The following is a 20,352-nucleotide window of genomic DNA, read 5'->3' as shown; positions in this document are numbered from 1 at the left end:
CCCGGGTCTTGCATGCGGGGCGGGGCGGCCGCGAGCCGGAGGCGCAGATGGAAGGCTTAACGCTGAGCGATGCGGAGCAGAAATACTACTCGGATCTCTTCTCCTACTGCGACATCGAGAGCACCAAGAAGGTGGCGGCCAACGGGCGGGTGCTGGAGCTATTCCGGGCCGCGCAGCTGCCCAACGACGTGGTCCTCCAGGTAACGCCGCCGCCCTCGCCTCCGGTCGCGTCCGGGGCTCTGCCGGCCGCCGGCCGGTCGCTTCCCGGGGGCTCCGGCCTCCAGCCGCCCGCCTCCGAGGGGGTGGGAGTGGGCGCCGTTTCCAGCAGCGCCGGCCGTGGGCTCGTGGCCCCCGGGCTCCCCAGCTGCCGGCTGGGGCCGCAGGTGCCCGGGCGGCCGGGACTCGCGCCGCGATCGAGGGGGAGGGGTCGCTCTTAGAGGACAAAAGTCGCGCAGAGCTACGGTGGGAGGGTGGGGGTGGGGGGCGGAGGTCTGGGTATTACCGCTGAAGAACCTAAGTCCGGTATTTCTCGGTTGCTTCTCAAAAGCTGTATTTTTCACAACTGAAGAGCAACTTCAGATGAAGGATTTCGGATTGTTACCATGTCTTTGAATCGTGGATCCTGATACATAACATAGCTCGCCGGGTCCAGCAGCGTAGTAAAGTTATCAGTATAGATAAAATGTTTTTTAAATTCCTCAATTAGCCAGAGGGCGCGACAAAGTGGGTTTTGTAGCAATCGAAGAAGCCGTTTTCTTAAGCTGAATTCTTGGGAAGGTCAAAAATTTGAGATTATAGCTAGTAGTTTGCAAGTAGATATGGAAAGAACTTGTAGGTATCTATAGAACGTGTGGGTGATGTAGTGCTGGGCAGTTTTTGATGGATTTCCGTAACATTTAGTGGAACTTGGAGATTTGGGTTGGGAGAGAAGTACTGAGTAGCTGGAAGTCAAACGGGCATATTTGCCTCAATCTGATCCGTGGCCCTAGAGGAGCAAGCCCGAGTACATTTTAAGCTTTCTCTACCACATCTGTTTTTAAAATGGAAGGATTCCTAGAAGTTCTTATCTAATTTATGTGGTGAACCTTATTGTTACTCTGTTTAATGATTCATAGCTGCTGGTAAGAGTCTGTCTAAACAGCATATCAGGAGCAGGTTTTTAAGCTTTCATCTTTGTGATGATCCAAGCCGGTTTACCCACCTCTCCAGAACTTAAAGCCATGTGCATAGGTGTAATGTAGACTATACCCCCAGAAGGCACTGAATCAGGAGGTTTGAGGCCTGGGTCTTTGACCCCTTTTTAGTGTTAACTAGCACTGTGACTTTGGGCCAGGCACCCTTCGAGTGTAAGTGTGCTCACCTGAAGAATGAGAGTACGGTTTCTTATAACAGTTCTGGAAATATAAAAATGTCCACAAAGGTCTCTGTTTTAAAGGTTAAGCTGTGCATTAACTATGACGAAGATGGAGGAGTTCTGTCTTTCTGCATAATCTTGTATGTGTCATATGCTTTTTAAAAAAAATCTTGGGAGGAAAAGTTGGATGTCTTAGATACCAGCAGCTAGGAGTGCCTGCCATAAAGGGACAAAAAGTAAATGTTTTAGGCTTTGCTGGATACTTATGGTCGAATGTTTGGTTTTGTTTTTGCTACTCTTTAAGAAGGTAAAGACCATTCTTAGCTCAGGGCCGTGCAGAACTGGGCCTGAACCCTTGCCAGAAAGGATGGCGGTGGCAATGTGGGGGTTCTCTCCTCCCTTGTATGACTTTGGGGTTGGACTTTTAGAAAGAGCTCTGGCCACAGCATGCTCAGTAATGATTTGCCCTTTTGGTAGCAATAACAAAACACTCTTTCAAGTCATTTAGGAACTAAAATTAAGTAGAAACTTTCCAAGTTCCGGTTTTGGTTTATGTTTTTGCGGGGGGGGGGGGAGGCTCAAATAAAACTGACATATATATATATATTTTTTTTTAATTTTTAAAGATATTTCTATTTGTTTTTGAGAGAGCGAGAGAGACAGTGTGTGACCAAGGGAGGGACAAGAGAGAGAGGGAGACCCAGAATCCGTAGCTGTCAACACAGAACCCCATGTGGGGCTCAAACTCATGAACTGTGAGATCATGATCTGAGCCGAAGTTGGAGGCTTAACCAGCTGCGCCACTCAGGCGCCCCTAAACTAACTTAAACTTTTAATAATGCATTAAGACTTCAGGACTTTTAATGTATTATTTAGTATTATTCAGGATAGACAAATTAGCATTACCCTCTGCTTGAAGTATGTTTAATCCAAGTTATTTTTATGTTTTGCTCAATTTTATTAATATTCAAAAAGAAATTTCTATTGCCTTTTCATATAAAGATAGGACTTAAATACCATAAATATTCAGGACTCAGTTTCAAGTTGGAAGCTGTGGAAACTTGCTGAAGCAGAGCTCTTACAGTAATAGATATGAAATAGTATTTTGGCTATCTTGAAGGCAGTTTACTTAAAAATCGGCCTAACGCGTAAAATGTGAGAAAAACGGGGAATATGGATTTAGTTCTTTAAAGAGAGTTTGGGATTGTCTGAAAACAGCCCTTTGTTGCTTTCTAAGCGGGAAACATTTGGGTCAACTCAAATATATTGAGTGAGTTACTTAACTGGGCGAGGCGTTGCAGGGCCTCACAAGAGGAGTAAGAAGCTCTCAAGGACCCTGTAAGTTACAGGGATACATGTGCGTAACATAAAGAACCCATGTGAAGGCCTAAGAGAGGTGCATGGAAGGTTATGATTTGGAAAGCCTTCTTGACTTGAGATAGACAGTAAAATAGCATGGAGGAGGGCAGTGGCATGGACGACCAAAGTTGGAAAGGGTAGGAGCCTCTTCCAGGACTAGCAGATTTAGGTTTTGCTGAAGTGGGAGTATATTTTGGGGATAATGGAACATAGAGTTAGAAAGAGACCGTATGGAGAAAGACCCTAAAGAAGGCAGAAGATTTCATATTTCAGTAAGCAGTGGAGACTCATTAATGGTGTTTGATCTTGGGTGAGGTGGGGGCGGGGAGGAGGCTCTGCAGTAGTCTGGAATGGATCTTGGGTCAAGGGCCTCCAAACCCGGGTAACAGCTGTGGAATAGGAAACAGATCTGGATGAACAGGTCTGAGTTATTGAAGGGCTGCTGGGTAGACACTATGTGAGGTGCTTTGTTGGATAATGTTTAATTGAAGCCAAATTATCAAGGCCGGGTGGAGAGCTTTGAATCAATTGTGAAGGTAACAGGGAGTTGTAGTTTAAGAGAAATGACTCATAAAAGCCATACTTTACAAGGCCTTTAGGAGATCAGCGCGGTAGGAGTTAGAGGGAAGAAGCCGGAGATGAATTTGGGAACACACTGTCTGTTGCATGTATGAAGTGGTTAGAAACTGGGCCACAGTGCTCAAATGCAGGAGTCGGTTGGGGGTGACCCTGGGGAGGATGATTTTACCTCCCAGGGGGCGTTTGGCACTGGCTGGAGACACTTTTGATTGTCATAACTTGTAGGAAAGGAGAGGTCTCCCAGCATCTAGCAGATAGAGGCCAGTGATGCCACTAAACATCTTACAGTGCACAGGACAGCCCCACACCAAGGACTGAGGGATCCTTGCTTGGACTCTGGCGGTAACCGTGAGAAGCAAATAAGCATAGGACTTCATAGAAATTGTGAAGGTGGACTTGAAGGGCCTGCGTTCCCTAGTATTTAGATGAGGGAAGATAAAGAGCAAGGATTTCTCTGTTGGACTCCACTCACCACCTAGAAAAGGCGCAGGAAGAGAGTCTGGTTTTAAGTAAAAGATACTGGCAATTTGACTCCTGGCATTTTGAGATGGCATTGGAAATCTGCAGGAGATATTTGGAAACTCATGGATATTTGTTGACACTGAGTGCTTGTTCTTACAGTGAAATTCAGGTCTTCGGGGTGTCTTCTCTGCCTTTCTCACCTACGTATTGTCAGGGGACAGACAGCTTCTTACACTGGGCATGCATGTGCACATCAGGGCTTTGATGTAGCAGTTTTCAACATTTGTTAATAAAAGTCATGAGAAGGCTGAGTCATCTGGGAGACGGAGTTTAGAAGACAAAGAACACAGGGCTGAGAACTGACGGGGAAGGAGCCGGCATTTATTGAGTGCCTGTTATGTTCCTTTTACTGGGCAAATTACTTTCTTGCAAGAACTGTTTGATCCTTACAACAGCCCTGTAAAGTATATTATTTTTATTTATTAACTAGGAACCTGATGGGCAGAGAAGTTAATTTGCTGGTGAATAAAGCATCCCTCCTTAACCGTTATTCCTTGCTACCTTTCAGCTCTTTCTTACTTTCACTGTCCATGTGATTGGCTTGCCCATAGTTCTAAAGAGTGGAGGTTTAAGCTTGTTTGATTCTGAGTTACGTATGGATTTCCTTCTTTGCATGGTGAATAGGTTCACATAGGATGATGTCTTTAGACGCAGCCACTTGAGAGAAATTGTAAGATTCTTGGCGTTGGTATTCTTTGCACACGGAGACCCATTTTAGATTACTACAGCGGGCAGACATCTTCAAGTATGTCCGTCACGCTGGTTTTGGAATAGTGGATTCAGTCCTGTTCAGAGTTGAAAGGTTTGTTTCGGGGGTGCCTGGGTGGCTCAGTTGGTTGATCATCCCACCCTTGATTTTGGCTCAGGTCGTGATCTCGTGGTTTATGAGATTGAGCCGCTCATTGGGCTCTGCTCTGAAAACTCAGAACCTGCTTTGGAGTCTCTGTCACCCTCTCTCTGCCTGCTCTCACTCCCCTGCTCACCGGAGCTCGCTCTCTCAAAATAAATAAATAAACTTTTTTTTTTTTAAAGAAAGGTTTGTTTTTGGAGACCGTGTGTCAGTAGACAAAGTCAATGAGCTAAAGCTTTATAGAATTCTGCTGTACAACAGAGAGGAACAGGACTGGGTGGAGAAAGTTTTGGTTCATAGGATATAATCATGAGGATTTTTGCTCTTTGCTGAGCAAAAAAATATTCATTGACTTAAAAATCACCCTATCCAGAAATAATTTATTATTTAAAGAGTAGGGAAAGTATGCTACCACACTCATTAGTATGTTTTCTTAGCTTTTATTTAAAGCCTCTACTTTGGGAAATATTTTAAAACCTCATACAAATTTTGAGTGCATAATAGTTTGAGAAAAGGTTCTAGTACTAACAGTTCTTTTATTGAAGGTTCTAACCAGTGTATCCCTATTAAAGAAGCTGAAGAAATCTCTTAGATCATTTGCGTTGAGCAACATCTTGGTAGAATATTTGAATAACACATTAATTTAATGGGTAAAAATGACAACAGTGACACATAAACCATTTTGCTTTTCTCTTGAAATTTGTTCAGTTATAAGATTTACTCAGTGATAGTACTGACATAAGGAATCAGAGCCTCATTTGTTCATTCAGAGTTATAAACCAGCACAATAAGTGTCAGGTTTGTTATTCTGGAGCACTGATTTCTTTTTTATTTGTAGTTTCTGAATCATTAAAACAATTACAGCAAACTACAAAAATAGTCTTGCCTTAATCAGACACTTTCCTGTACACAGCTGAAAAACATACTGGTTGTGACTGAAGTGACACTTAATGGTTTTCTGTAGTCCTCTATTTACTTTTTAAGTTTATTTTTCCTATATCATGCTAGTTTTAGTCTTTTCTTTTTCCTTTCATATGAATAGCTCAGAGTTAGAGTCCTAGCATTTCGGGAGTTCGTGCTGAGCATTTTACTGGCCCTGTAGAAGAGCGTACAGGCTGGTCTACAGAGGGGCTCCGCACTTGGGAGGCAGGTTCCAGGCCCGCCTTCAGCCAGCCTCATGACCTTGAACAGATCACTTAATGTCTGGATTTTCTTTATCCCAGCCTGAATATATGGGCTTGGGTTTTTCTTTTCTTTCTTTAAATGTTTTTTTATTTTGAGACCACATGAGCCTCACACTCATGGGGCTGAGGGAGAGAGAATCTGAGGCAGTGCCTATCCCCCAGCACGGCGCTGGTCCCCGTCACTGTCCTGGAGGCTGTGCCTCGAACTGTGAGGTCTCGGCCTGAGCCGGAAATCAAGGGTCCTGTGTTTAACTGACTCAGCGCCCCTGGATTGAGTTTTTCAAAGAAACGTGTTAACTCTGGCCAGCCACACCCTGAAGAGCATGGTGCACTGTTTTGAAATTAGTTGCTCCACTGTTTTAACAGTGGAATTGATTTCTTTTACAAGTTTTGGAGATTTGAAGAGGAGGATCTCAGCCTGGAATGCTGCAGTGACTATGTGTACAAGAGGGCACTACTAAAAGATTGGTAAGGTCCCATGGTTATTGGCCAGTGAATTTGAAATGGGTGATAAAACTTGGCATTTATCATCTTTTGCTTCATATAGGCTTCATTTTATGTAGCCTTTCCTGTAATAGATGCATCTTCATTCATCTTTTTTCTCCTTTACCTCTTTAAAGAATCTACCGGGGCACCTGGGTGGCTCAGTCGGTTGGGAATCTGACTTGGGCTCAGATCGAGATCTCACAGCTCGTGAGTTCAAGCCTCACGTTAGGCTCTGTGCTGACAGCTCAGAGCCTGGAGCTGCTTCAGATTCTGGGTCTCCTTCTGTCTCTGCCCCTCCCCTGCTTGCACTCTGTTTCTCTCTCTCTCAAAAATAAACATTAAAAAAAAAAGAATCTTATGTCTGAGGGATTGCATATATAGGCATGACATAAAAATCAGAATGTAATAAGAACTTCGGCTCAGAAATCTTTTTTAAAATTCATACCATACACTAAGTTTCATTGAAATTTGATAGATAGGACTTATTTAAACAAATACTATATTTTTTCTTTGTTTTGTTTCAAGAATTGACTTTATGTTGAATTGAGTCTACCTTGTTAAGTGATGAAGCCAGCGTGTATTAGATCATGTGTCTCCTAACTGTCTTGGGTTGTGGACTCCTTTGAAATTCTGGTGCACATGCAAGACATCTGCCTAGGAAACCCAGATACATGAAAGTTCACATATAGTTTGAGGTTGCTAGCCTTCCTCCAGTTTAGTCAGGCTCATCCCACAGACGTCTGTGTTAAGAAAGTTTTGAGGAAGAGCAGACAGACCTGTGAAAGACTAAACATAATGTCTGCCTTAAGTCACTTTTGTATATTGTCACGAATACTTCTTAACGGCTACTATTTATGTTTAGGGCACATATGTAACAGTGGGTAGAAAATCAGAAGTTGTTCTTGCCCGCATGGATTATGCTAATGTCAAAAGGAAAAGAACTGTGTGCACTTCATGAATCATTGCCGACTCTGGGGACCTACTTAGTTGTAAGGGAAGGTTCCTCTGAGGAGAAATAGGTGGAGATAAGCGACGGAGACTGAGATGCTTCACGTAGAGGGAAAGCATGTGAAGGCCTGGAGATTGAAGAGCCTAATGTGTTTGAGGAACCGAAAAGGAGCACTGTGGGCGGGGCCGCGTGCTGTAGGGCCTTGTGCCCCGCGATGAGGAGTTTGGATTTTAAAATATGAAAAGTTTTTTATTAAGGGAGTAGCATCATCTACATTGTTTTCTAAAGATCCTCCTGCTGTTTTGAGAGACGAGCAAACAGAAATAGATTGGCCAGTGGATATGCAGGAGCTCAGATAAGAGAAGACCGTGGCTTAGATCAGTGTGGTGGCAGCAAGGCGGAGAGGAGTGGACATAGTGGAGACATTTTGAAGTGGTAAAAATAGGAGGACATGTTAATTATGGATTGGATACGGAACGTAAAGGAGAAGGAAGGACTCAGCTGTTGCTGGAAGTCACTGTTATTGGATGGTTGGGGGAGTGTAGTGGAGAGGTAATGGTGAATTCAGGAGTTTAAAACTATTTTTTTTCTTAATCCGAGGCTCTTAGAATGCTGTAAGATTGTTAGGCAGGCTTCTACCAGAGGGGACTGAAGATGCTTGGCTTGCAGATGTCAGTTTGAAGCTCATCAGTGATACTTAAAGGCCATGAAAATAGATGAAGTCAGGGAGGAAGAGACGACAGGGAGGAAAGAAAAACGCTGACTGGAAATGGAAAGACCCTGAGGAATGCAGCACTCTTCTAAGTGGGATAAACTGGAAGGCCTATAGGAAAGAAGCTAAGAAGGACAGTCAGAGTGGTTGTAGGGAAGTTGGGAATGTATTTTGGATCGTGCCATGGGTGCCAGGCAATGCCAGTATTTGAAGAAAAAAAATAGTTAACTGTATTGAGTTTGGCCAAGAAGTTGAGAAGATGTGGGCAGAAATATGGCTATTGGATTTGGCAGTCTAGAGGTCATCAGTAACTTTGACGAGCCAATTTCATGGACTGGTAGAGATGGAAGCCAGATTTGAGTGACTTGAGGGGTACCTGATGGCCCAGGAATTAGAGATAGGTGTATAGATAGCTTTTCAAAGAAGTTTGCAGATGAAAGTAAATAGACATGAGGTAGAAGCTGGAGGTGTATGAAGATATAAAGGAAGTCTTCCTTCCTTTCTTTTTGAGTATAAAAAATACTGCAGCATGATTTTTAGTCGTTAAAATTAAAAAGGGAAGAAAGGAAAATGAAGGAGGTGTTGAAAAAGCAAGATTGTTCAGGATCCTGACTTCATAGAGAATGGTCTTAATAGAAAAGGGAGCCTTCCTCAGTTTTGAAAGGGGGCAGGAAGGAAGAACATGGATGTAGAGGCAAATAGGCACATAGATTGAGTACAGGAAAATTATGATGTTCTAGCCCAGTGCCTTCTATATTTTGTACAGACTGAGGCAAAATTAACAGTTTAGTAGTGGGAACAATCTGAGTATGAAAGAAACAAAAAACTACTTACAATGGCATCAAAAAGAATACATATTTAGGAATAAATTTAACAAAGGATAAGGTGCATGTCTGGTTCAGTTGGTAGAGCATGCAACTCTTGATCTTGCGGTTGTAAGTCCAAGCCTCATATTGGATGTAGAGATTGCTTAAAAATAAAACCTTGGGGCATCTGGGTGGCTTAGTAGGTTGAGCGTCTAACTTGATTTCAGCTCAGGTCGTGATCCCAGGGATGTGGCATTGAGCCCCATGTTGGGCTCTGTGCTGAGCTGAGTGTGGAGCCTGCTCAGGATTCTCTCCTTCCCTCTGCCCCTCTCCCCTGCTTGCATGGGTTTTCTCTCTCTCAAAATAAATAAATAAGTAAATTAATTAATTAAAATAAAATAAAAGTAAATAAAGCATCTGACTCTTGGTTTCAGCTCAGGTCATGATCTCATGGTTTGTGAGTTCTAGCCCTGCATCGAGCTCTGTGCTGACAGTGTAGAGCCTGCTTCGGATTCTCATTGTTTTTCTCTCTACTCCTCCCTACCATGCTTTCTCTTTCTCTCTCTCAAAATAAATATTTTTCCTTTTTTTAAAAAAAATATTTTTTTAATGTTTATTTACTTTTTAGAGAGAAAGAGAGAGACACAGAGCGTGAGCAAGGGAGGGTTAGAGGGGGAGGGAGACACAGAATCAGAAGCAGGCTCCAGGCTCTCCGTGCTCAGCACAGAGCCCTAGGCAGGGCTTGAACCCACGAACTTTGAGATCATGACCTGAGCTGAAGTTGGATGCTTAACCGACTGAGCCACCCAGGTGCCCCAATAAATAATTTTAGAGAAAAAGAAGCAGCACTTAGATTTTTATACTACAAAATATTACTAGGAGTAATTAAAGATTTAGGGACACGTCAGTAGCCCAGCCAGTTGAGCATCCAACCCTTTGGCCCAGATCATGATCCCTGCGTCTTCTTAAGATACTTTCTTTCCCTCTGCCTCCTTCCCCACTCATGCATTATTTTTCTCTAAAATAAAATTTTTAAAAATGCAGATTAAAGATTTAAATAAAGGATTTAAAGTTTTATTTATTTTGAGAGAGAAAGCATACACATATGCATCAACACGGTAGGGTTAGAGAGAGAGGGAGACAGAGAATCCCAAGCAGGCTCTGTGTTCAGCATGGAGCCAGTCACAGGGCTCAGTTTCACCACTGTGAGATCTGGACCTGAGCCGAAATCAAGAGTCAGAGGCTTACCTTGACTGAGCCACCTAAAGATTTAAAGATTTAAATCTTTAGCTGGGTGGCTAAAGATTTAAATAAATGAAGAGACAGTCTGTGTTCATAGATGGGAAGATTGAATGTTGTGAAGAGGAAAGTTCTTCCCAAACTGATCTATAGACTCAACAAAATCCCTATCAAAATTCTAGTAGGTATTTTTGGTAGAAATTGTGAAGCAGTCCTAAAATTTATAGGGAAATGCAAAGGCCCTAGCATAGCCAAAACAAATAGAAGAATTGCCCTACCTAATTTTAAAACTTACTATAATCTCCAGTCATGAAGATAGTTATTGGCATAAATTAAGCATGAAAATTAATAGAATAAAGAATCCAGAAGTGAACCCTTAGCACTTATTATCACCTGATTATTAAAAAAGTACTAGGGCAGTTTGATAGGAGAAGGATAGTCTTTTCAACAAATGGTGCCGGGAAAATTAGATATCCATATGTTTAAAAAATGGACTTGGATGTCTAGTTGTATATACTTGACACCGTACACAAAAATTATCTCAAAATAGTCATAGACTTAATTATAAAATCTAAAACTATAAGAATTCTAGGAGACATTGGAGAAAATCTTTATGATCTTGTGTCAGGCAGAGTTTAGAAGACACCAAAAGCATGAATTGTAAACGAAAATAAAATTGGACTTCATTAAAATGTTTAAAAATTTTAACACTCCAGAGGATACTTACGGAAGTAAAAAGACAAGCCACAGACTGGCAGCAAATAGTTGCATATTACAAACATGGTATAGGTCTTTAATCTAGAACATATAAAGAAACTTTACAAGTCAATTATAAAGAAAAAACACAATTAAAATTGAGCAAAAGACTTTAATAGATATTTCACCAGAGGAGATAAAAAAAAATGGCCAAGAAGTGTATGAAAAGATGTTCAACATTGTTAGTCATTAAGGAAGTGCTGATTAAACCACAATGATAGGCTGTCACACACCCACTCGAAGGGCTATAATTAAAAAGACTGACATTACATGGTGTTGTGGAGACACTGGAACCCTCGTACACTGCTCTTCAAACTGTAAATGGTACGGCCATTTTGGAAAACAGTTTGGCTCTTTTTAAAAAAGTTGAACATAAGCTTATCAAATGAATCAGCAGTTCCACTAACAGGGATCTACCCCAAAGACATGAAAATGTGTGCACACAAAAAATTGTGTCTGTTAGCATTATTCACAACAGTCAAAAATTGGAAAATAAAGGTGCCTGGGTGGCTCAGTCGTTTAAGTGTCCGGCTTAGGCTCAGGTCATGATATTGCAGTTCATGGGTTTAAGCCCCGCGTTGAGTTCTGTGCTGACAACTCAGAGCCTGGGGCCTGCTTCAGATTCTGTATTTCCCTTTCTCTCTGACCCTCCCCTGCTCATGCTCTCTCTCTCTGTCTCTCAAAAATAAATTAAAAAAAATAAAAAAAATTGGAAAACAATCCAGCTGTCCATCAAATGGTGAATAGGTAAACAAAATCTGGGCTCTCCAAACGGTGGAATATGAGTCTCATAGGAACAGATTGCTAATAGATACTACAACCAAGGCGAATGTCAAAACCAGGATAAGTGATAGAAGCCAGATATAAAAAAAAGAGTATATAATGTGGGATTGCATTCATATGAAATGTCTAGAAGAGACAGATCTATACAGAAAGAACAGTGGTTACGGGAGGCCAGGGTTGGAGTGGGAACACTTGAGAACATTTGGGGTGATAGGAAAGTTCTAACGTTAGATTGTGGTGATGACGTACAACTCTGTGCATTTTCTTAAAAATACACTCACCATGGTTGAATTTCATGGTATGTAAGTTGTACCTCAGACTATACATTTGTCTTGAAAATGGTTTTGCAAGGTAAGGGGAATGTATGAAATAGTCATCTTGGAGAATGTGAAAGGCAAATGTGGTAGAGAATAAAGGACCCTCTACTACTGTGTGTATCATGTAGTTCTAATTTAAAAACCTCGATATCACGTATATAATCTGGCATTGTTAAGGGCCTTCTGTTTTGGATATGGTATGAAAGGTGATATATTGATAATTTTTATATGTAGAAGAGATTGCCACATGAAGATTTATTCCAACCAAGTATATTTACATGAAGCACCAGAATAATAATTATGGCTTACATTTATTCACTGCTTTCTGTGTGCTGGCTCTGCATGCCTTATATGGCATTAGGGTTTTGTTTTTTTTTTTTACGTACATTATTTAAAACATTTAGAAGGGACTGAAAAAAGTTGTGATGTAGAATGAATTGAGACCAATTTCTATGTGTTGACTTGAGGTCGAATGCTGAATTTATACACACATAACTAAGATATCTTAATTTTTTGGAGAGTTACAGAAACATAGTGCTTCAGAAATAATTTGAGTTTGAAATAATCATGCCTGGTAAGTAGTAATTTGATGAAATCGTTTTAACCTATGGGAAGGACAACTTCTGGTTGCCGTCTTCTGTTGGGGTAATCACCGTCACTATCATTACTCTTTGTAGGCTGAAAGCTTCTGATGTTACTCTCGAGCACGGATTTGGCATCTTTGTGTTTCCAAATTATTGTATCCAGTCTTGAGTTTGCATAAGTAGACAGGTCTGGGGCCAAATCCTCACAATTACACAGTATTAATATGCTCCTTTGTATAAAAAATAGCTGCTAACAATGCTGTTCTAAGAGTGGTTTTTGCTTCCTGTCCATGGATTATGTCAGATATTTTATGTGGAAATAGAATTATCTATCTCCTTGACAAAAGAAACCATTCTCTACAAACTAAGGATTACTGATTTTTCTTCGGGTCTCATTTATGACTAGAAGGATCAGAGGTGTATTTAAACTAGAGTGTTTATTGATATTATGTTTTTAATAGTTAACTTAGAAGAATTCATACTTTTTTCTAGAGCACTTAATTCTATTCCATAGAAAAGTATTTAGTTATAACACCCTTAAAATATTCTGTGTATAGTCAAAGTAGCATAGACTTTGGAATGTGACAGTTCTGCATTTGAATATCCACTTGATGCTTATTAACGCTCTTGTGCTGGACAAGTAACCTTACTTCTCTTAAAGACTCCCATTTCCTCATTTGTAGACGGAGGATAATATTAGACAATACCAGAAGTTTTCATAATACCAAACTGAAATGAAGCGTAAACATCTGGCAGAGTGCCTGGTCTGAGAGGGTGGTCGAATAAGTTTCATTCAGTCAAGTTCTGCTTCTATGAGAAAACTCCTAATTTATAGGATCTGGTCTTTAATAGTAAAAATCTCTCCATATTTCTTCCAACCTAGACTTATATATTTCGTTATTTTTATTGCACAAAATTAATAATACTGCCCCCTATTAGTAATACCATTTGTTTCACCGTTTTACTATGTAATTAGACGATTTGTCCTTCTGAAATGAAGTATGCCACCAAAAGACTAAAATAAAGGATGATTTCTTAAGGTTTTGATCTTCTGTAGCTTGCGGAATGATTGTAACCACTAACAGAAGTGAAGAAGCGAGGATTGCATAGTTTTGTGGGGAGACGTTGGGCTGAACTGTGGATGTGCTGCGTGAGGTGCCAGGCTCGTCCGTCTGTGTAGCCAGAATCAGTGGGCATTTCAGCTTGAGAGTAGCCGCCCGGTGGCTTTCAGGCTTGTGCAGACTGGATGGTGATTTTTGAATGAGGCCATTCACTAACAATGAGGATTGTAAACTTCATTATATATCTTTCGCAGTAAATGGTATATTGCACTTTTGTCGTAGAGATTTAGGTATTCTCGCTTAAGTCCTCAGAGTTCCTCCAAAATTTTTTCGAGACTGTTAGGAAAGCAAGGTGGATGTGGAAGTATAATATTTGCCTGAAATTAGTCTAGCCTCCAAATAGTTGCACCTTGGATGTTAAACCCAGGAGCATCTGCACATTGAATGTGAGAGATTGCAGTTTGCACGCAATCCCCAAAGTCATCCACACGTAGTGTGATTGCATTTTGGCTGAGCAGTGAACCTTGGCGCTAAAATAGAGTCTAACCTACCGTTTGCCATCAGCATCTCATTGCAGCTTTGTGATTCTTAACACAGGATCTCATTTAATCCTTATAGTAAGCCTGCCAGGCATTGTTATTCCTATTTCATTAATAAGGAAATGTTTCCTTTTATAATACTCCAGAATTAGTGAGTTCTTGAAGATTTGTGAACAAATTGCATGAAAGCCAGTTACCCGGTAGCATTGCTATACCATTTTGCGGGGAGATAGATAGTTCTGTTGAATTCTGTTGTCCATATATTCAAAATATTTCTTTCCTATTTAATATCCTAAAATTACATTATTTGTTAATTCAACAATAACCGTAAAACACCTATTATCACCAACGTATGCATCCAGAGCACGGAGTACGTATAGAAAAGTGAAAGATAGTTGTTTTCTACCCTTTGTTCCAGTGTTCTAGCAGGGTAACTGTGCCTGTCAGGTTCATGACCATATTCCAGACACATTTTCGGTAGTTAATGTTTGTTGAATGTTGAATGAGTGAGCATTAATTTATCCTTTCTTTTCAAAAGTATGTTTGCCTATCACTAACTTTAATAGGTACTGTAATAATAACAGTAATAACAAATGCTGTACCTACTGTGTGCCAGCTACTGTTTTTTTAATTTATTTAAACATTTTGTTTCATGTTTGCTTATTTTGAGAGAGGGAGGGAGGGAAAGCGTGTGCATGTGGACAGGTCGGGGAGGGGCAGAGAGAAGGAGAGACAGAATCCCAGGCAGGCCCTGCACCATCAGCACAGAGCCCACTGCAGGGCCTGAACTTACAACCTGCAAGATGATGACCTGAATTAAGATCAAGAGGCGGATGCTTAACGGACTGTACCACCCAGGTGCCCCTATTGTCCCTAGTTTTAAGATGAAGACTCAGAGGGGATAAGTAACTTCTCCAGGGTCATCACACAGCTAGTAAATGGTAAAGTTGGGGTTTAAGCAGTCCAGTTTTTAACCACTATGTTCTACTTCCTAAGTATTGTAGGATTAATACTTATCCCACTTCTATGCTTCTGTCTTTGCCCTCTAACATATCTAAAATACTCTACATTCTTAAAATCTTTAAAATTACTTAACATTTCTGGACCTCGTTGAGAGGCCCCTACCTGCGTGCAGGCTGCCCATAGTGCTGGGGCAGCAGCTACAAGACCTCTTTACCTGTGTCACTCAGGCACGTGGCTTCGCCTGTTTTGTAAATAAAAATAGGCTCTTCTGCTACATTTATTTAGATGACATGATTATTTTCATCCAAGTATATTCATTTTTTTAAAGAGATAAAATTAAAAACTTTTTATGGAAAAGTTTTAAAGACAGAGAACATTCTAATAGATTGTTAAGCTGAACACTTTTATTTGCTAAAGCAAAGTTAGTCAAGATGTCCTCTAGGAAATCTGGTACCATTCATTCATTTGACTTTTTTGAGAGGCTACTTAGCTTCAGAGGACTGACACTTGGAAGTAAGTTCTTGGAAACACGGTTTCTTTAGCGTAGCGTAGAGGCGGCAGCTTATGCCATAGATAGGAACAAGATCGGACAAGGTGCCTTTGTTGAGTGAAAGAAAAGAGAGGAGGAAGCCTGAGGTAGCCGCTTGGGGCATTGGAGGGAAATGACCACAGAGGCCAGGAAAGAAAGCGTGGCATGGAGAGTGGTCTGTCACATGCCACACAACTCAGTACTGGGTTTCGTAGAGGTGTAAGAGTGGAAGTCAGATTCCTTGCTGACAAGTTTGTATGTTACTTTCAAATTATTTTTTAAGTTTGCTTTTTTTTTTTTGAGAGTGAGAGAGCATGCTTGTGCACGAGTTGGGGGAGGGGCAGAGAGAGAATCCCAAGCTCTGTACTGTCAGTGTGGAGCCCAAGGTGGGGCTTGAGCCAATGAACTTGAGATCATGACCTGAGTTTGAAACCAAGCATTGGACACTTCATTAAGACTGAGCCACCCAGGCATCCCTCAAGAATATTTTTATTTAATTTTTTTAATGTTTGTTTATTTTTGAGAGACAGAGAGAGTGTGTGTGTGTGAGCAGTGGGAAGGGCAGAGAGAGGGAGACACAGAATCCGAAGCAGACTCCAGGCTCTGAGCTGTCTGCACAGAGCCCGATGCGGGGCTTGAACCCACAAACCACGAGATCATGACCTGAGCCACCCAGGTGCCCCCAAAATATTTTTCAATTTAGACTTTTGGTTAACTCATACTAGATTTTTTTTTTACATTCCCCCCATTGTTATTGAGGTTTTACTTTCTCTTCTGTGGTATTCAAAACAAATCCTTCTCATGATGAGTACATTTCTATATTGAGATATTTCCAAACTACTTTTCAAAAGTCCTTTGGTTTCCTTTATAATTTTTATCACAGACATAATATTTATTTAAATAATCTCTGAGTCATCAAGAACCTATCTGTAATGTATTGAATTAGATGTGCATTTGAAATAATTTAAAAACTTGTGGTTTGTTTTGCTTTAATTGTACATCCTGCTTCTTAGTTTTTCCTGATCATCCCAACAAGACAACCCCCTTCTGTAATTTTCCTGCCCTGTTTTATATGTTTGTACTTCTCTTTTTATTTTTAAGTTTTTAAAAATATTTATTTATTTTTGGGAGAGACAGAGTGCAAGGGGGAGAGGGGCAAACAGAGAGGGGGACCCAGATTCTGAAGCAGGCTCCAGGCTCTGAGCTGTCAGCACAGAGCCCGATGTGGGGCTTAATCTCAGGAATCGTGAGACCATGACCTGTGCCCAAGTCGGACGCTTAACCAACTGAGCCACGCAGGCGCTTCTATGTTTGCACTTGTATACAACTTGTGCTTTTAGCCTCCTGTTCTTGTGTAGATGTTTTCTGTGGTAGGTAGACCCCTAAGACCTATGGGACTGGTCAGTGGTACTTCGGGGCTTCATTCCTCGTCAGTATGTTGATGGGCCCTAGTGTAACCTCTTCATCCTATCGTGCTACTTTAAAAATTCCAGACAGCGGTGTATGAGCCTCTGGGAACAATAGGAAACCTCTAAGACTAGATTGTACAGATCTTTCAGTAAGACTGTGAGTACACTGCCTGATATTTTTGAAGGTGTTCAGGTGACTCCTCAGATACAGTGAGCATGCATTCTAAGAACTTTTCTTTAAGTTGACTGTTTCTCAAGACTGTTTTGCTCACTGTTTATTTAAAGGTAACTATGGCTCACTTTAGTAGTAAACTCACAAGTTTCTCTGCCCTTCCGAGGTATAATTTCTAATTCTTGATCTTAACAGTGAGCAGGAAGTGGTAGGCAATCTAAATAAGGAAACAAGTCAATAGTTACTAATTTAATTTAGTTGACTTTTAGGGAGGGAATGGATAGATAGCACTCTCATAAAATGCCCAGCAACAACAGAGAGAGCTCCCAAATCTGAGGGCTCCCTTCTACCAGTCTTAAAGTTACATATCAACTCACCCCCACATCTCGCAGTCTTGTTTCTGATTATTCTCCTAATGTGGACTTTGTGTTCCCACCCAGCAAATCTGTTTTCTGTTTCTCATGCAGTTACTTGTTCTTTATCAGTTTCTTTTCATCAGGCTCCTTTCTTCATGTGCAGCACCCTCCCCCAACGTGCATCTTCCCCCTTTTTCAGAACATGACTTTGCTTTTGTAGGCTTTGAAAATCTAATTTGAACAATCTCACCCTGATTCTGAGACTTTAATTTGCCTCCTGCCCATATTTGTGTATGTGTCTTGCACTAGATCGCTTTTTGTTCGTTTATGTCGTTTAGCTGCTTTTCTGGTACATGGACATCCCAACAATACTGTATTCAGAATGGTTTCTTTCTTTTCATGATGTCTAGAGCAGCAAAAGCACATAGTAGATGTTCAGAAAACAGAGCCAGCTTTTTAGAGCAAGCCAGTTGTTTAGCCCTGCCTGTCGCTGTGCATTCATAGATGTGACTGGGGTGATGAATTAAGGTGGCTCTGGATTGCTCGCCCAGCCGAGTAAAGCATGGGGGTGGTGGACTCGCAGCCCTGGGCATTCCTCTGCCAGCACTGCGGGCACTGTCTCCCCACCCCACTCAGCATTCTGGGCATGAGAGGAGAGCAGGAGGCGAGCAAGAACAGGAACTCATGGCACAGAGTTCTCTGGGCTCTGACTTTGGTGGTTTGCTGACTGACATTGACAGTTCCCCCTTCCTCCCTTTCAGAACTTATCCCCCCTCCCCAATTTTTTTTTTTTTTTTACAGCAGAGTGACTTTAAGAAGTTTAAAGACAAACATAACTAAGAATTTGTTAGTAACTAAAATTATGGTAGAATCTGGATATCTTGACACCACAGCATATTTTGTCTCTTATAAAATGTAATAAAACACAGCCTCTGCTGCGTTTCAACGTACCCAGCTGAAAGTGGAAGAACACAGACCCATTTAAAGATGGGGGTGTGAGGCACATCCACATGACGTCACACAGGGATAGCATATTCCCCAGCGGAGGCCATTGAGACTTTGCCATGTCAGAATGACAGGTCATACCATTTGTCATGGTCTGTATAAATCTCACAGGAATGATAGAAATAGCCAGTGTGAAACCTTGGAAATATAAGAGCCTGCTGCTTTCTGCGCCTTCCTGCAAAAGGCTAAGGATTTTAATAGCCAGAGGAAGGGAGTTAGTTTATGGTTGGCTTTTTTGTTAACTACCTGCAGTTTTGAGCCCCAACGGTTAGAAATCTTTTACTTCCCTCATCATATTTCTGCAGATCCCCCCTAGGACTTGATTCTGGAGTGAATCCAAACTTAGTGTTTCTCATTTGCATGTAACAAATGACCAAAGGGGCATTGTCATAGTTACTAATTGTATTGTGGCAGTTTTCTACATAGTGCTCTTTTTGCTTCCTGTATTATTCATTTGACCCTGCCCATCCATCTAGCTGCCTTCCCTATTTTTCTTCATTTTACTGCCAAATAACAAATGACCCAGATTTCCTCTCTGCTGCACTCCCTTTACCCACTAGTAATTGAACTTTTGTATTACCCCTCCCATCCTTTTAAAAAAAGGATATTCTTAAAGTTGACTTTTATCCTAGTCACCAGATTCTTAGGGTCTTACCCTATTTTACCATTTGCCTTGCAATGGACACTGAATGACTTCTTGGTGGATATTCTCTCTTTTTTTTTTGCTCACGTAATCCTAAAGTGTTCTGTTATTATATGTGTTTAGCATCCAGTCTTCCCAGTGTGTCTTTTTCTGTTGTTTGAATTAGCCTTGACTCCTCCTTTCCTTATGTCCAGACTGAGGGAGGCTTCAGATTTTCTTTCTTTGAAAGATGCCAGCTAATCATAATCACTCTTCTCTGTCTGTTGCGTTAGCCACCTGAGTTGTCACCACCTCGTTGCTAACCTGCTGCAGTAGGCTCCTGAATTTAAACTAGATTTTTTGTAATTGTTAAAGGATAGATAAGCAAATTTCTAAAAACTTACATGATACTCTTCACAAATGCTCAATAAAAATTAGTCGTATTCAGAGCCCTCACCACTGAGCTTGGTCCAGTTTGCTATATGGCCGTCACTACAATCTTTGCTTCGACCTGTTGCCCCTCGCCCATTAGAATGCCCATCTTGTATAGACTTCCCAAAAACCTGTCCATTCTTTAAGGTCTAGATCAGGCTTGCTTTTTTTCCCCCTTCTTCCTTAATAAATACCTTCAACCCATAGTTGAAGATTCTTACAGTATCAAGTCCTAAGCATGAGGCATCTGTTATGGGCCAGGCATTGAGCTGTTTGACATATGATCACTTTTAAACAGGCATTATTTCTGTTTGATAGCCAAGAAACCTGGGGCTTCAGAGGCAACATGCTTAACGTGAGCCAGGATTTGAATCTAGCTCCATCTGATGACAAACGTTGTGTTCAGGACACCCAGCCATTTTGATGTGTAAAATGACAGCCTTCTATAATGGCATATCATTTTCAGTTGTGTGGTGTGCTCACAACTAGGTTAGAAGTTCCTTGAGAAGAGGGCATGTGTGCTAGAACTTTCTGTGCTTCCCGCGGCCTACTGTGTACTCTGAACACTGGAGTACTTCAGAGGAGAACATTCTGATGAGGTGTTCCTGTAGTGCTACTAATTACAATAACCAGTCTGCCTCCTTTTTGTGTTTGAGCATTCTCCAGAATGGGAGCAGGGAAGGGCTGTAGGCTTGGCTGCACACTTGAATTAAGGGATAAGGGAGGCAGTGGAACAGCCTTAGGGTTTGTTTCCGGAAGTGTGGGCTCTGTACCCAGCAGGGTG

General features: G+C 41.3%; 1 protein-coding gene across 6 annotated transcripts in view; it reads left to right on the top strand.

The window, feature by feature from the left end:
- The first annotated feature begins 6 nt into the window (after positions 1-6).
- The window catches only part of REPS1 (RALBP1 associated Eps domain containing 1), an 83,694-nt gene continuing 63,348 nt past the window's right edge, over positions 7-20,352 (top strand). For all 6 annotated transcript variants that reach the window (XM_029943677.1, XM_029943679.1, XM_029943678.1 and 3 more), the window contains exon 1: positions 7-200. In XM_029943677.1, the coding sequence (XP_029799537.1) occupies positions 48-200 (153 nt within the window). In that variant the 5' untranslated portion in view covers positions 7-47. The remainder of the gene's footprint in view (positions 201-20,352) is intronic.

This window comes from Suricata suricatta, chromosome 7 (genome assembly GCF_006229205.1).
Source record: "Suricata suricatta isolate VVHF042 chromosome 7, meerkat_22Aug2017_6uvM2_HiC, whole genome shotgun sequence".
Classification (NCBI taxonomy): Eukaryota; Metazoa; Chordata; class Mammalia; order Carnivora; family Herpestidae; genus Suricata; species Suricata suricatta.
This window is presented reverse-complemented; position numbering and strand designations above follow the sequence as displayed.